At 51.1% G+C, this 16,198-nt stretch overlaps 1 protein-coding gene across 2 annotated transcripts in view; it reads left to right on the top strand.

The window, feature by feature from the left end:
- The window catches only part of ALPK3 (alpha kinase 3), a 32,657-nt gene that overhangs the window by 14,899 nt on the left and 1,560 nt on the right, over window positions 1-16,198 (top strand). For both annotated transcript variants that reach the window (XM_058811466.1, XM_058811468.1), the window contains 10 exons: window positions 4,406-4,523; window positions 5,534-6,533; window positions 10,301-12,140; window positions 12,961-13,108; window positions 14,157-14,284; window positions 14,532-14,567; window positions 14,685-14,959; window positions 15,277-15,365; window positions 15,599-15,816; window positions 16,009-16,057. In XM_058811466.1, the coding sequence (XP_058667449.1) occupies window positions 4,406-4,523; window positions 5,534-6,533; window positions 10,301-12,140; window positions 12,961-13,108; window positions 14,157-14,284; window positions 14,532-14,567; window positions 14,685-14,959; window positions 15,277-15,365; window positions 15,599-15,816; window positions 16,009-16,057 (3,901 nt within the window). The remainder of the gene's footprint in view (window positions 1-4,405; window positions 4,524-5,533; window positions 6,534-10,300; window positions 12,141-12,960; window positions 13,109-14,156; window positions 14,285-14,531; window positions 14,568-14,684; window positions 14,960-15,276; window positions 15,366-15,598; window positions 15,817-16,008; window positions 16,058-16,198) is intronic.

Genomic DNA, 16,198 nt, shown 5'->3' with positions numbered 1-16,198 from the left:
TGCAGGCAGGAAAAAAGCAGGTCAGGCAGAGGCAGATTCCTGTGTGTGGAGGCACAAACTTTCCTTTCCTCCTGATGCCTAGTTCAGCCTGCTGCTGGTGTCCCTGCTATGTCTGATTTGATTTTTTTGGGTCAGATCCTGCATCACATATGAGATGTTTTCTTTTTTCAGACAAAATTAGTTTCATCCTTTGTTCTCAAAAGGATGTGACAAAGGAAACAAGAACATTTCCATTTACTGTGCACCTTCCTTGCTGTGTCTGTCTGGACTTCAGGGTCTCAAGGGTCATCACAGCTCATTTGCAGTGGGTGGATATTGGGCTTCTCTCTTCAGAGTGGCCCTTCATGGAGGTGCTGCCACAAGGATTTTCCAGCTTTTTATTTGCTTCTGTGTAGCATTGCCTGGGAAGGAGAGATGTCAGCGGATGAAATGGGGGAAGCTGGATGGAGAGGCCAGGTCTCTGGCTGCTTGTTAGGGAGTGAGTGCAGCCAGGACAGGTGATGGCTGGATCTAGCCAAGACCATTGTATGTCAGCACCAGCCCACTGCTGTACAGCTGCCTCTTCAGTGCCATTTCAGCCCTCCTCAGCCAGGTTCAACCCTCTGATCTGGCTGCACAAATCACTGTCTCAGGTGCTTGATCCCATCAGTGCCTCCATGGTTTTATTGCAGAGTAGAGAGGGCAGAGGGCTCTGCCCATGGCTGAGGGAAGAGAGTTGGGGTAGGCTGAGTAGACAGTCACATGCTTATGGATGCAGTTTTTAATCAGGTTAAAGGAGTTCCACTTGCTGCATTTGTGGTGACCCTGAGGGAAATGTTTGAAGGGCGAGACTGAAGTGCTTGGATGAAGGATGTCAGGAGACAGGCAGGGGCTGTGAGAGGGGTTTGGGGATGGGATAGTGACTGCAAGAGCAAAGAGCAGCTGCTGGGAGATGAGGAGCTTTGGCTTTAGGGCCCAGGACAAGAGAAGGATGGTGAATGAGCACTGCTCACAGTGCATGGGGAGCTACTGCAGGGAGTATCTGTCCCTCCTGTCAGCATTGCTAGAAGCTTCCTTGTCCTTGTGTGCTGGAGGGGTTTAAATCCATGAAGCCAGGAAGGGTAACATCTTACCAGGAATTGTATTCCCAAGACTGTTGAAGCCCCTATGTGTATGTAGCTTGGGTAGAGCAGAAACTGTGGATATTGTTTAATGGTTCTGAACTCATATCACCTTCCCAAGTTTCAGAAGACTAACTCCCCCTCCTTTCCTGCCCCCAGAAAAATAAAAAAAAAGAAAGCAACTTGAAATAGAGTTTCTCTGGGTGTTTTGGATAGATATATTCAGAACTGTTTTGGATAGATATTTTAAGAACTGTTTTGGTCACAATCACTAAGCTTTGAAGACTTCTCAGATTTCGACAGTTTTCAGAAAAAGAATGTTTGATCTAAACCTGGCAATCTCCATGAAAAAAAATATCCTTGCTCTGAAAAGTCTCCAGGATGCTGTGGTGGCTGGAGCAGTGCTGCTGGCAGGCACACACACACATGCTGGGGATGTGGAGCCTCTGGGTGGCTGCTCTGTCTGCAGCTGCAGGCTCTGCCTGGGGGCTGCAGGGGCCCAGCTGCACGGGGGGGCTGCAGCAGGGGCAGGGCTGGGATGGATGAGTGTGGATCTGGGAGTGTGTCATGGTGCCTCCATCCCTGGATGGAGCCCTCATCCCACTGGGCAAGCTGTGGATGCTGTGCCTGCAGGGGATGCACCGTGCAGGGAATGATGCCTGACTCCTTTAACCCCCACCCTGGACAGGGGGAATTTATTCACTCAGCAGCCCAAAGATGGATGTCAGCAGCATCAGCAGCAGCTCCCCTCCCTGTGCCAGGGAGGTTCATCCCTGCCCAGGCATGTTTCCATCTTGGCTCTGGGAAGGGATGGATGATATTTGGACAGGCAGCGGGGGCCACTGTACCTGCGTGGGAGGTGGGAATCCTTTCAGCATCCGCCTGCCTGCAGATGCAGATCCAGCCAGAACCTGCCTGCAGCTCTCTTGGACTGCAGGTGACACTGGTGACACTGTGCAGTGTGAGCTTGGCCTGGCACTGAGCTCTCGTGGCCATGGCTCCTCAGAGGGAGCAGGCAGCCTCAAGGACACGAGTGCTGCAAGTCACAGGGAGTTGAAGCTTAGCAGGAGGAAAAGCCTTTCCTCGATGGAAATGGCAGCTCTTTGCAATGGCAGCTCTTTCCTTTCCAGCAGATGTCAGCTGGGAATGGAAATCAGCTGTGGAGGCCACGGCGGGGGGGACATCACAGAGCTTCTTGGAAACTGTCAGCTGGCAGTTCCCAGAATGAAAGGCTGTGATTGCTGTTTCTTAGGCTGTCAGGAAAATCTACCTGCCAGCTCCCTGCAGGATGGGCTGTGGGGGCATTCTGAAGATCTTGCTTGCAGAGCAGCCCTTGGGAAGGGTTGGATTGCTCTGGGCACAGTTTGAGCTTGTGTATGGAAATTGTTTTGGTCAGCTCTGGAGCAGAAAGAATTCACCACAGGCTCATTCAGCCCAGGCTCCTGCTGCCAATATTTATTATTTTATGAAAAATACAAGCAGCAGTCAATCCCTGGTGATCCCATCACTGGAATGCTCTCATAGCTTTCTCCAGTTGCAGTTTAGGGCTCATTTTCTTCAGCCACCAGTACCTGAGGGCTTTGCATGTCTCTAGAAACTGGTTTGGGGGGTCAGGGCAGCAGCAAGGAATGGGCTGTGACAAAAGTGGGGCAGAGGTGGAGAACAGAGAGCCTTGCAGGAAGGGTTTTGGGAGAAAGTCATGGCTTGGCTTCCTGTAGAAGAGGAGAAATGAGGCACTACCCAACAGAAAGCCAAAGCTGCTGAGGGCAGCAGAGGGAGAGGATTGAGGCAGCAAAACATTTGGGAGATGTACAGACTACAGGGATGCTGGGGCAGTGCAGAGTAAGAGACCTTAGAGAAGGAGGAACAATAGGGTAAAATCCAGTCTGTGGGTGTCTGGGCTATGGGAGTTGATGCTTCTCATAGAGGAGAGCAGGAAAGAAAAGCTGCTGAGACTTCTCTTCCCAGCCCTGTCTGGTCCCAGTGGACACTGAGGAGCCACCACAGGCAAGGGGGTGAGGACAGGGGAGCCAGAGCAGTACAGGAGGAGATTTGGCATATGCTGCTTTTCTGGGCAAAGGCATATTGGATTGGCCAAAGCCTGGGTGAATTCCTGCTGATGAGTCTCTGCTCCTGGACTCTCAGTCCTGCTCTAGGACCTTCATGAGAGCAGGAGTAAGCTGGGCTCAGCCATTGCTATGGGCTGACAACATCTTTGGCTGGTGCAAGGAGGACATTTGAGGTCCTGGTTGGCCTAGAAACCTGTGGCTTGATGTCCAGAGAGCACCTTGTTCCTGCTTTCTCATTACTCCAGAGCTATTGGGTTGGGACCCCCATGCCCAAGATGTTCATGGGAACTGATCCTTGCCACGTTCTGGGGTGCTGTGGGTGATCCTTGGGGTCTGGTATTGTTGGGGAGAGTGCTGGACTCCTTTCTTTGGCTCCACAGAAAGCCTGCACGGACATTTGCAGCAGAGAAGCTCCTGAGCAATCCTATAGCCTTTACCCATGGCAGGATGTGATCATTGACACTCTCATCCCGTGCCCTGAGGGTCAGCTTGGCTGGGTGGTGAGCCCTGAGTGAGGTGCAGGAACCTCTGCTGGCTGCTGGTTTGAGCAGTCTTTGCATGAAAACTGCACTTAATGTGAACTAGAGCTGCTGTCAGTGAGCAGTGGGGGCTGTGGCTAGCACTGGTCCATATGGGACTCACATGCTGATCCAACACCTCTGCAAGTGGTGGAGAACGTGGCTGTGTGCCCAGCCAGCCTGCCAGCCAGCCAGTCACACACATCATGATGTCATTCTACTGAAAAGGCAGGTGACATCTGTTGTCAAGTGACATTTGTAGGACACTGAGCTGACTGTGATGCAATCAAGGTTGTTTCTGTTCAGTGGAAAGTTTCAGATCAACTTACAGGCTGTGACACTGTGCAAAATGCTGCAAGCTCCATGGAGGGGCCTGTTGTCCAGCCATAGCCTTGGCCCCATCAGAACACCCCTGTTCACATAAAAGTGATGGCATGCTCACCTTCTCCCAGCCAGCGTTACAGGAGACGAGCGTGTGATCCACTCCCTCTGTTCAGGAATGAAGTGCTGGGATTTTTTCCTCAAAAATAGCCCTATTCCTAGGAGTGATAAAAGTCTGAGATAAGCCCATTAAGTTTCCACTGTTTCTGTTGTGCCATTTAGGAACGTGGTGAGCCCAGAATAGCATCTGTGCTGGTGTGCTGCTGCTGATACCACGCTGTCTGTGCTTCTGTGTGGAATGTTTCACTCTCTGATGTCCCCTCCCTGTCCTCCCCAGGGTACCCACAGCCTGAGGTGACATGGTACAAGGATGATGAGGAGATGGATCGCTACTGTGGCTTGCCCAAGTACGAGATATTCCGTCATGGAAACCGCCACACCCTGCAGCTCTACAAGTGAGTAAAGGAGCTGCAGGGTGCCTGGGCTTGCTGATGGGAGCTCTGGGTGTGTTCTCAGAGGCTGGATAAGCTGTCAGCAGTGACAGCCTCCCCACCACTTGGCTGGCCCCTTCTGCTCCCCACTGTGAGTTCAGAGCTGGCCCGTCCCCTCCAGCTGTGGCTCCCCAGTCACACCAGTATGAGATCCATTACTGCATCCAGGGATAGCTGCCATGCTGGAAGCAAGAGGAAGGGAAGAAGGAGTCCCTCTCTCTGGAGCCTTCCAGTGCTGAGGATTAGGTCTGACAAAGGTGAACAAGGGGAAAGCACTATCTGCCTCCAAGATGATGGTTCAGGGAATCAAGTTTCTGGAGAGCCAGGCACACCTTGAGTCCTGGATTTGGTATATCAGGTGTGGCACTGACTGAAAATGTAGAATATCAGTGTTGCTGATAGTCCTGCCATCCTTGTGCTTGTGGCCTGAGCTTTTCTGCTCCCCCAGCTGTGCTCCAGGTGTCCATCAGAGGCTGGCTCACCTCTTCCAGGAGCAGGGATCTCTGTGGGTCAGGTGTCCTCAGGGGGTGCCAGTAGGGATGCAGGCAGGTGCTTGTGGTGCCTGTGACACGGGATGGGAAGACTTTGGTAATAGGGTAGGGTAGAGGAAGAATAGGAATGTCTTGTGGGCTGTGTAGAGCTGAGAGGAAAAGATCCTGCAGAGGATTCTGACCAAGAACAATTGGGAAGCCTGGTGCTGCCTGTTCTCCTCCATCACAGCCCTCATACCAGAGTTACAGCCCAGGGTGGAGCTAGAACAAATTTATCATAATACTTGCTTGTTTATTAAAGGGGAGAGCAGGCAGAGCCAGGCTGGGAGGCCAGCCCAAGGCCTCCAGATGTCCTGTGGGCACCTCATGGGCCACATCTTCTGGACTCTGTGGAGCAAGAAGTAGGAGAACATGCATGCCTGTGTGTCCAGCGGGCATCCTGAGGAGGATGGGTAGGTCTCACACACAGCTTTTGATTTCCAGGTGCCGAGAAGAGGATGCAGGCATTTACCAGGCCTCAGCTAGAAATAACAAAGGCATCGTGTCCTGCTCCGGTGTGCTGGAAGTGGGAACCATGACGGAGTTTAAAATCCATCAGAAGTGGTTTGACAAAATCAAGAGAAAGGCTGAAGAAAAGATGCAAGAAATAGAACAAGGCAAGAAACGAGGAAAAGAAAATGTGGAGGTGGAGAAGTTGCAAGGAATGAGCCCTGAACGGCTCCAGAGGAAGCGGAGGCTGGCTCAAGATCAGAACCTCCGCTCAGGAGACTCTTCATGGGAGAAGGAAGACACAGCCAAAGTGCACGTGGCAGATTCACAGTCCAGGTTACACAAGGATATTGCTGAGACAAAGGAGCAGCCACTCAGTGCGGTGCCAGGCTTCCCAAACAAACTGGTGGCACCTCTGAAAGCAGAGGTGACCACCAATGGAGATGCCAGTTTGGAAAGTGGGGAGGAGAATGGGAACAGCTTTCTCACGTACATCTATGAGACAGTGGAGGACTTGGCAACCAAGCCAGGGGCAAAAGACTCTGCAGCTAAAAAGAAAAAGAAGGTGGAGGCTCCTTCAGCACCAAAACAGGAGGTTTCTAAGCGAGAAGAAAGTGGGAGAGACAGGGCCAATCAATCTTCAAATCCCAGGTTTGCTCCTCCTGTCCCCTTACGCAGGAACGCGCGTTTGCGAGCAGCAAGTGATCAAGAAGTGGAAACCAGTCCAAAACTCAAAGAGTCTGGGAAAGCTGTGAAACAGGACATTAAACCCAATGATGACATGTACTTCTCTCTAAAGGACATGTATTTTGATAAGCAAGTGAAGCCAGCAGCAGGGAAGGAGGAGGTGGGAGCCAAGGACGAGGCCGGGAGTCCGGCTGCCCTGCAGCCTGTGGCAGCCAGCAGACAGACAGAGGATGCTCCACTGGCCTCTGAGGTGTTGGAGGGCCAGAGAGGCCAGCAGCAAGAACAGAAGTTGGAGGGAAACAAAGAGGTAACTAGGAGAGACAGCAGCCAACGCAGGGGTGGCAACAAGAAAATATCTGTGCTGTGCATTTGTATTGTGGCACTGGGAGGCTCCATGTACACCACAGGATCTGCTGCCCAGGCTCTGCAGGTCTCCACTGGTGAAAGCACCCACAAGGGCTCTTTGGATTTTGTGAGCCCAGACAGCAGAGCTTCCACCCCATCTCCAAGCAAATGTCAGCTGAGGTGGTGAGAGATGTAAGTCGGGGCCACTCGAGCAGCTGGTCCCGGTGGCCTGGGGCTCTCCGGTTTAATCAGCAGGCTGACCTCATGCGGAATGTTTGCAGATCAGGTCGGCAGGGAGCACTGAATGGGTATTTATAGCTGTCAGTGAGTGCCTTGAGATGGCATCTGCTCAGTTTAACAAGGCAGCTTTAGTTAAGGAGCCCCCCATGCAGATGAGGTACCAGTGAGCTGCACCCTCAGGGCCTCCAGTTTTGTTTACAGTGCAACGTGTATACAGTAGGTCTGGACTATTTTTTTCACCCATCCCTATTGGGAAAACTCTGTTGGGAGACTCGTTTTGGTGGTGATGAAGTGCTAGGGCACAGCACCTGCTTCTGACCCTCAGAGCATCTCTTAGTCAGCTGCTATTTTTGTCACCTAACCTGAAGTATTTGCCATGAAAATATTACACTGGAAGCTACTGGACTAATTTCCCCCCATTTTTCTTTAATGACCCCTTCTATCATAAAGGATTCTCTGAGTCCAGTTTGCAGGTGCTGGCAGGATCTGGAGTTTGGGCTGTGGTAGGTGCACACTTTCAGCAGAGACAAGGCTCTGGGTGCAGCACCTCTCACTTGGTAGGTAATGCATGTATTTCAGAATGTGGAAAAATCCACAATGCATAAGGGACTGATGGGTGCTCCAGTGGAAACAAAAATCCTTTCTTTCTCTCTTAAATTTCGTTAGCCATTGGTGGGTGCAGCTTTGCTGTGTTCTGTAGTGCTCACCTGGTTTCTGGCCTTGCTGCTGCACAGTGCTGTGAACTCATCTTCATCCTGACCCACCAGGATCACATACTGCTGCAGAAATTATTGCTGTTCAAACCAGCCCATGGCAAAGCCGTTTGTTTCTCCCCTCTGTGCTCATTTTAACAGCTCTGGTTCTCAAAAAAGATGGAAAATGCTGGTGTGCAGCAGGCTTGGGCTGTCATCCCTGAGCCTTTGACATGCATCAAGATTTTTTTTCTCTTTAAAAGCTTCACAGAGGGAAAACTGTGACTTGTCAGCTGGTGTGCCTTTGAGGAGACAAAAGGGAATGCTTCTGATTTGAATTTGAATGCTTCAGCTTGTTGGTGCTGCTGGGGAAAGTCCTCAAGCTTTTGTGAGAGCAAATAAGCTGATTTAAAGCCTTTAAGGCAGGTTCCAAGCATGTTTCAGGATATTTTCACCCCTCAGGACAGGGGTTACTTGTCTATTTCTTTTTTATTCTCTCTCTTAAAAAAGAAAGGTCATAGGTGAGTGTTTTCCTAGCCTTGGGACATATCTGGGCCTTATGGTCAGGACTTCTCTTCTGAGCTGGATTTATCTGTAGCAAAATGCCAGAGTGTACCATCTGAACATCATCCTCTACGAGAGCAAAGAAACTAGTTTTGCATGGTAATCACTCTTGCCTAAATTTTAAACTGATGATTTGGTTATATTTCTTGAATTTTATGGGTAGGAACAGCCTCTAATGATGCTTCTTCCACCCTTCAATATTCATGCCCTAACAGTTAGAGAAGGAATTTGAAAAAGGGCATGGAGTAACAGGACAGGGAGGAATGGCTTTCTACTGTCAGAGGGCAGGGTCAGATGGGATATGGAGAAGAAATTCTTGGCTGAGAGGGTGGGCAGGCCCTGGCACAGGTTGCCCAGAGCAGCTGTGGCTGCCCCTGGATCCCTGGAAGTGTTCCAGGCCAGGTTGGACAGGGCTTGGAGCAACCTGGGATAGTGGAAGGTGTCCCTGCCCATGGCAGGGATTGGAATGAGATGAGCTTTGAGATCCCATCCAACTCAAACCATTCTATTTATTTTCTTGGGAAGGGGCTTGCTGAGAGAATGGTGCTACCTTTCCTCTTTTCCCCAAGCTACCAATGAAGCAAAAGCAGCACAAAACAGAAATTTAAGTGCCACAGCCCTCCTTTCTCATCGTGTTCATTTTGGGGGGCTTAAGGCTCAAGTCAAGAACCTCAGAAGAAAATCCTTAGCAGCAGATCCTCCAGGCTGGAAGGGGGTCCTGTGGTATTTTCGGGTCTCCAGACGAGGGAAGGAAATTATGAATCTGACTCCATGTTCTTAGAAGGCTAATTAATTATTCTATTCTATTCTATTCTATTCTATTCTATTCTATTCTATTCTATTCTATTCTAGAATGCTATACTAAATCTATACTAAAGAATAGAGAAAGAATACAGACAGAAGGCTTAAACAAGATACTTAGAAGGCTAATTAATTATTATATTATATTATATTATATTATATTATATTATATTATATTATATCATATCATATCATATCATATCATATCATATATATTATGCTATACTAAATCTATACTAAAGAATAGAGAAAGGATACAGACAGTAGGCTTAACAAGATACTTAGAAGGCTAGTTTATTGTTATGTTAATTAATTAATATTCTTAAAAGGCTAATTTATTATTCTATTCTATTCTATTATGCTATACTAAAACTATACTAAAGAATAGAGAAAGGATACAGACAGAAGGCTAAAAGATAATAGAGAAAAACTCATGACTCTCCCTAGAGCCTCAACACAGCTGGACCATGATTGGTTGTTAATTTAAAACAATTCAATGTGTCAGATAAATCTGCAACCACATTCCAAAGCAGCAAGACACAGGAGAAGCAAATGACATAATGTTGTTTTCCTTTTTCTCTGAGGCTTCTCAGCTTCCCAGGAGAGAAACCCTGGGCAAGGAGGATTTTTCAGAAAATGTGATGGTGACAGGGTCCCATTGTGGATATGCCCTGTCCCAGTGCCATTGTCCTGGTAATGCTCCCAGAGTGTGCACCACCCTATCACTGCCTCTCCTACAACAATAGCCTGTGCTCCTTGGCTGGAGGATTGGGGCAGTTCTCCTCAGGACAAAGCCTGGCCATCACAGCAGGCAGCTTGCTGACACGTCTGCTGGGTGCAGCTGCGGTCGGAAACATTTGAGCTTCCCAAACATCAGAGAAACAGAATGGCTGAATGGTGCTGATAACGTCAGGGTGTATGGTTTCCCTATAAATCATTTGGGCAGCCTCATCCTGATAGAGTGTGACATGCCAGCTGCCCCCATCTCACAGGGCACATAGGGGAGCACTCAGTCTGCGGAAACATCAGGGGAATTATGCAAGGTGTCAGCAGTGGCTGGTAAAAATGGGAAAGTTTTGCTCTTTGGGAAGGCACAGTCAGAGGAGATTGGATTAAAAGCCACTGAATGATTTAGAAAAGCAGATCTCTTGCCTTTCTGCACAGCAGGGGTATTGAAAGGCAGAAGGGCTGAAGCTGATTGAAAGAAGAAACATTTTGTACAGCCTGACAGGTGGGACCCACTCCTGTGGGAAAATGGTGAAACAGAAGACCCTGGATGACAGAGTAACACTGGTATCAGGGTAATTCCCATGATTCAAGAAGTTGGGCAGTGCTGTATGGTACAGGTGGCCCACAAGTACAACTGCACAGACCCAGGCAGTAACATGATGCTAATTTCCTTCCTTTTTTTTTTTTTTTTTTTTTTAACTAGGTTGCAGCAAGAGTTGGACAGTCTCCTGGTGACCTAAAGCATCCAGTGTCCAGTCCAGCCAGAGAGACCAGTCAGCAAGGCAGTAAGCTAGAGGAGGTCAGGAAAGAGGTGCCTGCTTGCCAGGAAAGCAGGGGGCCTGTGAAAAGGACAAATCCTCGGTTTAGGCCTCAGGAGCCACCAAAGCCACCGCCACGTTCTCCAGAACATGTTCAGTCTGGCAAGGAGCAGCCGTCCCCCAGGAAACAGGCAGAAAGACATTCCCATGCTCTTGAGGACAGAGAGACTCAGCAAGGACTGTTAAATCAAGAGAACAAAAGCCAAGGTGGGGAAGAGTCATTGCTAAAAAATTTGACTCCTCCAGAACCTGGAGAAAACACTGCTCTTGAACAAATCCCATGTCAGACAGTCAAGGATGGGAAGAGCAAAGAGGCAAGAGCAGAGCTGTCTGGGAGCCATCCTGGTGTGAGGACAGGAGGAAGTGGAGCAGCAGAGCCATGTCTTGGGGCTGTGCACAGGGAGGCAGCAGGGACACCTTTGGGCCATCAGAACACCCAAAATGAAATGGCAGCTCCTGCTTCAGTTCCTCTTGCCAAGGAAGAGCCGCTCCCTGTTCCTGCAGTGAGGCCATCAGGGGCTCAGGAGGCACTGCTGGCATCTCAGAGAAGCCCAGGGGTGGAAGCCACTGCAGGAGAGGTCCCATCTGGAGCCCAGCTGCTGCCTCCTGCCAGAGGAGGAACGGAAATCACAATGACAGCTGGATCTGCCCCACAAGAGATGTTTTCAGCCATCGCTTCAGAGCAGAATGCCAAGCCAGTGCCCATGGGACCTCAGGGGAAGGAGGGAGGACTCCTGACAGCCACAGCTCCATGCCAGGAGCCAGCAGCATCTTCAGGGACTTGGGAAGGAGCCTCTGAGGTTCAGTCACAGGTACCGCTGGTCCTGCCCGGCTCCGAGAGATCTCAGGAGATGTCTGTGGAGGAGAAAATGCAGCACAAAAACCTGGTTTCCTCCTTAAAGAACTACCTGCTGCTACTTCTAAAAATGTCAGATAGCAGTAAGGATGGCACAAAAGGGGACACTGACTCTGGGGACACGGAGCAGCCGAATGCAGGGGAAGGCATGATCCCAGAGATAGGCATTGCTGGCCTCAGCCCTCGCACCTCAAGGAAAGTTTTGGAAAAAGTACAAAACAACCAGCTCTTCCAGACAGCAGAGAACTTGCCTCTGACCCCCAGGACATCCAGACGGATCACAGGAATGATTAATGAGGAGTTTGTCACCAGCCAGGAGATGCTGGCTTGCAGGCCTGTGCCTCCAAAGAGACGCACCTGGGGAGCTCCTGAGGCTGAGGGGCCACCCCCACTCTCAGTGCCCTCCATCGTGGTGGGCAGCGTGCCCACAGCAGGAGCGGCTCCTCATCTTTCTGATTCGCCTCCAGTGAGCTCTGAAGAGAGCCCTGCTGACCCTCTGGCAGTGCTACCTTGTGCCACACCAGAAGAGCTGGCTTTGGGGGCCCGGCGCAAAATATACCTGCCAAAACCCAAACAGGTGGGGCTGGAGGAGGAGGCAACCCCAGAGAGCCTGGGCCACACAAGAAGCCCGACTGTTTCACCACGGCAGTCCAGGAAGAATGCATCCCTGTTGCATTCTCCTGCCCCAGCTCCATCCTCTCCCTCAGAGCAGTGCTCTCCAACCCTCACGAGGAAGATGGACACCTTGGAGGTTCCTAAGCTGTACGAGGAGCCTGCAGGTGACACCGGTGGTGACAAAGAGGTCCCTGGAGATGCTAAGCCAGAAGCACAGCCAGCAGAGTCCCAGAGTACTAATAACCCATTTAAAGGTGAGGGAAGAGAGAATCCCCATGAAGCTCATTCCCTTGTTGCCTACAAAGGGAGCCAGTAATAGTCAGCTGGAGCCACATGAGCTTTGTACATTTGTAGGGTTTTCAGCATCAGCCTTTGGCTGTGTGAAAGCCAAAAGTCTCCCTTGAGACTTCTATCCCAGTGCAGGGAGGGATGAGGAATGCAAGAGGCAGCAGGTCTGACACTGGTTGTTTCTTACAGCCTGGGCTTCCCCAACCCGAGGGATCATAGAATACTCTTGGTTTTGGTCTCTCTGTTCTGGGCTGGGGATCCTGAGCTACCTGGTTGAGTGGAAAGTGTCATGGCAAGAGGTGGTCTTTAAAGTCCCTTCAAACCCAAACTGTGATTCCATGATTCAGTGGGCATCACAGGGCACACACTCCTCTTCCACATCTGTGGTCAGTGCTAATTTGATTCCTTGTGGCATTGAATTGAAAAAGGCATAATCCTGGGGATCAGGGAACCAGGTGATACTTTCACAGGAATCAGCACTCTTGCAAAGGGTAACCATGATAAATCCCTACTTCAGTAAATGAATGTTTCCTCCAATACTCCATGGTGGTTTTCTGCCGTTCCTCTGGCCAAGCCTCACTGGGTATTGCAGTGCTGCAACGTTGAGCAAATTTGTACCACTTGTATCCCATCTCTTTATCCCAGTGGAGCTCTGAGACCTTCCCTGGGAAGGCAGAGTTATACGTGATGCCCAAAACCCTGAGTAGCAGTGTGGGTGTAGGCTGGCTGTCCCCAGAGCTGCAGCCAGCACTCTGTGTCTCACCACCCATCTTTTTGCATCCTTAGCTCCACAGGTGGTCCGTAAGATCAGGGCAGAACAATTTTCTGATGCATCAGGAAACCTGAAACTTTGGTGCCAGTTCTTCAATATACTGAGTGATTCCAAGCTGACGTGGTACAAGGACGAGATCCCTGTGGCTGAAGCCCAAAGGAGGTAACCTGTCAGTTCCACATTGTCACCTGTCACATCCTGCTCCTTGCCCTTCTGAGTGAAGGTGTCACTCTTGCTAAGGCAGCATGGAAATCTCAGTGCATGGCACAGTGCATTGTGCACTTCATCATATCAGTGTCCACACAGGGAAGGATTGCCCAGATGGGGAGTTGCTGACAAATTTATCTTATTGATGCTCCATCTCTAGTGTCTGCTTTGGGTACCCAAACCTTGTGGAGGGCAGAAAAGGTGTTATGCCCATCGCAAAAGTCAAGAGCTGGATGTGAACTGCAAAACTGGGACCCCAAAGGATCCATGTGAGGGTGGCAGCCTCTCAGCAGAGCTGGGAGGGTCTTCCATGCAACCACTGCTGGGAGAGAACAGTTCTGGCTGTGCCCTCTCTATCCCTGGGCACTGCCCTTGCACAGGGATAGTTCATATACTGATAGTGCATATTCAGACAGCTGGGTGACTGGTTGTATCTTTTGGGTCTGAGGAGGAGCAGCTTGTTCCCAAACCCAGAGGATTTGTGTAGGAGCATCATCCACATCAGTTAGGATTTGCCTGATGCCATTGGTGTCCCCTGAGCTCCCTTTATAATAGTAGATGGTAAGTTAGGTGATTCTGGGGTAGAAATTGTCTCCTGGGGCAGATATTTGACCTGGGGGGGATGGGAAGGAGTGGCTATTGCCTTCCAGCAAACCAGAGCAGAGTGGGTCTCAGGATGAGGGTCCCACCTCTTCTCTCTGCGAAGCCCTGACCCAGCCTCACTCAGGGACAAGTACCTTTATCAGTCTGTAGCTCAATCCTGGACAGATTTTGCAGGGCTTGTGTGGAGGATAAGCATCTCTGTTAGTACAAACCACAGGGCAGGACTCGTGGTGCTGTGACATGCTGGGGGAGCAGCTGGGCTGCCCTTCGGATGGCTTTGTTTGTAGCCTTCTTCCGTCCCCCCAAGGGCAGGATGTTGCCCACCCACAGTGCCTGTCACAGGGCTCCTGTGTGGCCCCACACCACACAGGGATGTGGCCATGCTCCATTTCTTTTGCAGTGCTGGTGATGAGGGCCAGGCAGCTTTGGCTGTTGTGCAGGCATCCCAGAAGGACTGTGGGGTCTATCGGTGTGTGATCAGCAACGAGTACGGCACCGACTCCACAGATTTCCTACTCAGCCCAGAAGGTGAGGAGCCCTCAGAAACCCCTCACAGCTTCCTGGGTGTGGGCAACTGCAGAGAAGGCTTGGTGCCAGGCTGCAGTGGGGGAGCCTTGGCACATTCTGTAACACCGCCTCTGTGAGTGAGGTGCTTCTGCCTCTGCGTGCCAATTGATTCCCACCATCCTGCCTGCCATCCCTAGCTGTGCAAGTGCATGGGGCAAGGTGGGATCCTGCAGGACCTTGACACCTCTTTGCTTTCTGTCTCCTCTAGTGTTGTCAGGATTTATCCTGCGGGAAGAGATTGAAGGTAAGGGCCACGTGCTGAGCTGTGACTCTGCCCCTTGCTGAGTGGGGCAGGCAGCTCTGGGGATGAAGCAGGACGTGCCCACGCTGTCCCCTCCTCACCAGCTCTTCCTCCCACCAGTTGGAGAGGAGATCGAGATGACACCCATGGTGTTTGCCAAGGGTTTGGCTGATGCAGGCTATTGGGGGGATAAGCTCTTCGGGCGCGTGGTCAGCGAGGATCTGGAGGTGGGCGCCGGTTTCCTGCGCAAGGCCTGCCGTGCCAGGGCCATCTACGGCCTGGAGCCCGTCTTCGAGTCCGGCCACACCTGTGTCATCAAAGTGCACAACTTCATCGTCTTTGGGACCAAGAATGAGAACAGCCTCATCGAGAAGAATTATGATATCACCATCCAGGTGGGCATCCTTGTGGGCCATCATCCACCTTTCTCCCTCCCCACCTGTGTCTGAGTTGGTCCCCAGACAGTCCCCAGCTCTGTGCCCATCTTTGCTATTTCCTTCCACTTTTGGATTGCTCTGGGGTGCTCTAGCCAGGGGGCTGGACATGTCCTTGCCATTCTTAGCTTCAGCTCTTCCATCTGAGCAATGTGGAGTTGCCCAGGACTTTCCCATCACCCTTTGACCACCAGGACAGGGAAACAATTGGCAGTGGTCCCAGGGAGGCAGTCGTGCATGATGGAACAGGTTCTTGACTCTTCTGTTTGCACTTCCAGGAATGTAAAGTCCAAAACTCCAGTCGTGAGTACTGCAAGATCTTTGCTGCTGAGGCACGAGCAGTCCCTGATTTTGGAGCGGTGCCCGAGTAAGTGATGTGCTGCACCTCCCCTGGCTTGATGCCCTGGCACAGCATTGTAGGGACAGTGGGAAGCTTCCCTGTGGGTGTTGGGGCATCCCAAAGGCAGTGCACTCTACTCCCACAAATGGAAGGGATACTGGGAGGAAGGGAAAAACCAGGGTTGCAGACTGTGGTGTGAATCTCCACTTGCAGAGGAGGGGAGCTCACCATGCTGACATTGTCTGTGAACTCCCACACAGGATAATTCCTCTGTACCTGATTTATCGTCCGGCCAACAACATCCCTTATGCCACAATGGAGGAGGACCTTGGCAGGCCCTGTGAGCAGTACTGTGTCACTGAGAGAGATGGCAGCTTGGTGGCACGAGGCACCTCGGAGATTGTGCTCAAATGCTGCACCTTCCAGCATTGGGTTTACCAGTGGACAAATGGAAACATCCTCGTGACTGACATGGAAGGTAAGGGGATCTCCTGTGTGGCGCCCATGGCCCATCACCCTCCTCCAGCCTGGAAAGAAAGAGCCCCAGGCTTGCCTTCCTGCCCCTCTCCCACCCCATGCCATGGAACCCTCTACCCAGGGCAATTACCTGTCCTTGGTACTGGTGGCTGTCCTTCCCTGGACAGAGACTGGTTGTCCTCTTAAATTACAGGAGTGGGCTGGAAGTTGACCAACGTGCGGATCGCTACCAACCTGAAAGGGTGAGTGACTTCCAGCTCTGGAGCAGGGTGGTGGCCCTGGCTGTCCCCAGCTCTGCCATGGGGTAACCGTGGTCAGGCTCCATCCTCACCTCCCTGCCCTGGTGACATCTCCTGGTGCAGAGCAGGAGCTGAGGATAGCTG

The sequence above is a fragment of the Ammospiza caudacuta genome, chromosome 10, assembly GCF_027887145.1.
Source record: "Ammospiza caudacuta isolate bAmmCau1 chromosome 10, bAmmCau1.pri, whole genome shotgun sequence".
NCBI lineage: Eukaryota > Metazoa > Chordata > Aves > Passeriformes > Passerellidae > Ammospiza > Ammospiza caudacuta.
The sequence above is the reverse complement of the archived record's forward strand: the minus strand, read 5'-3'. Positions and strand labels throughout refer to the sequence as shown.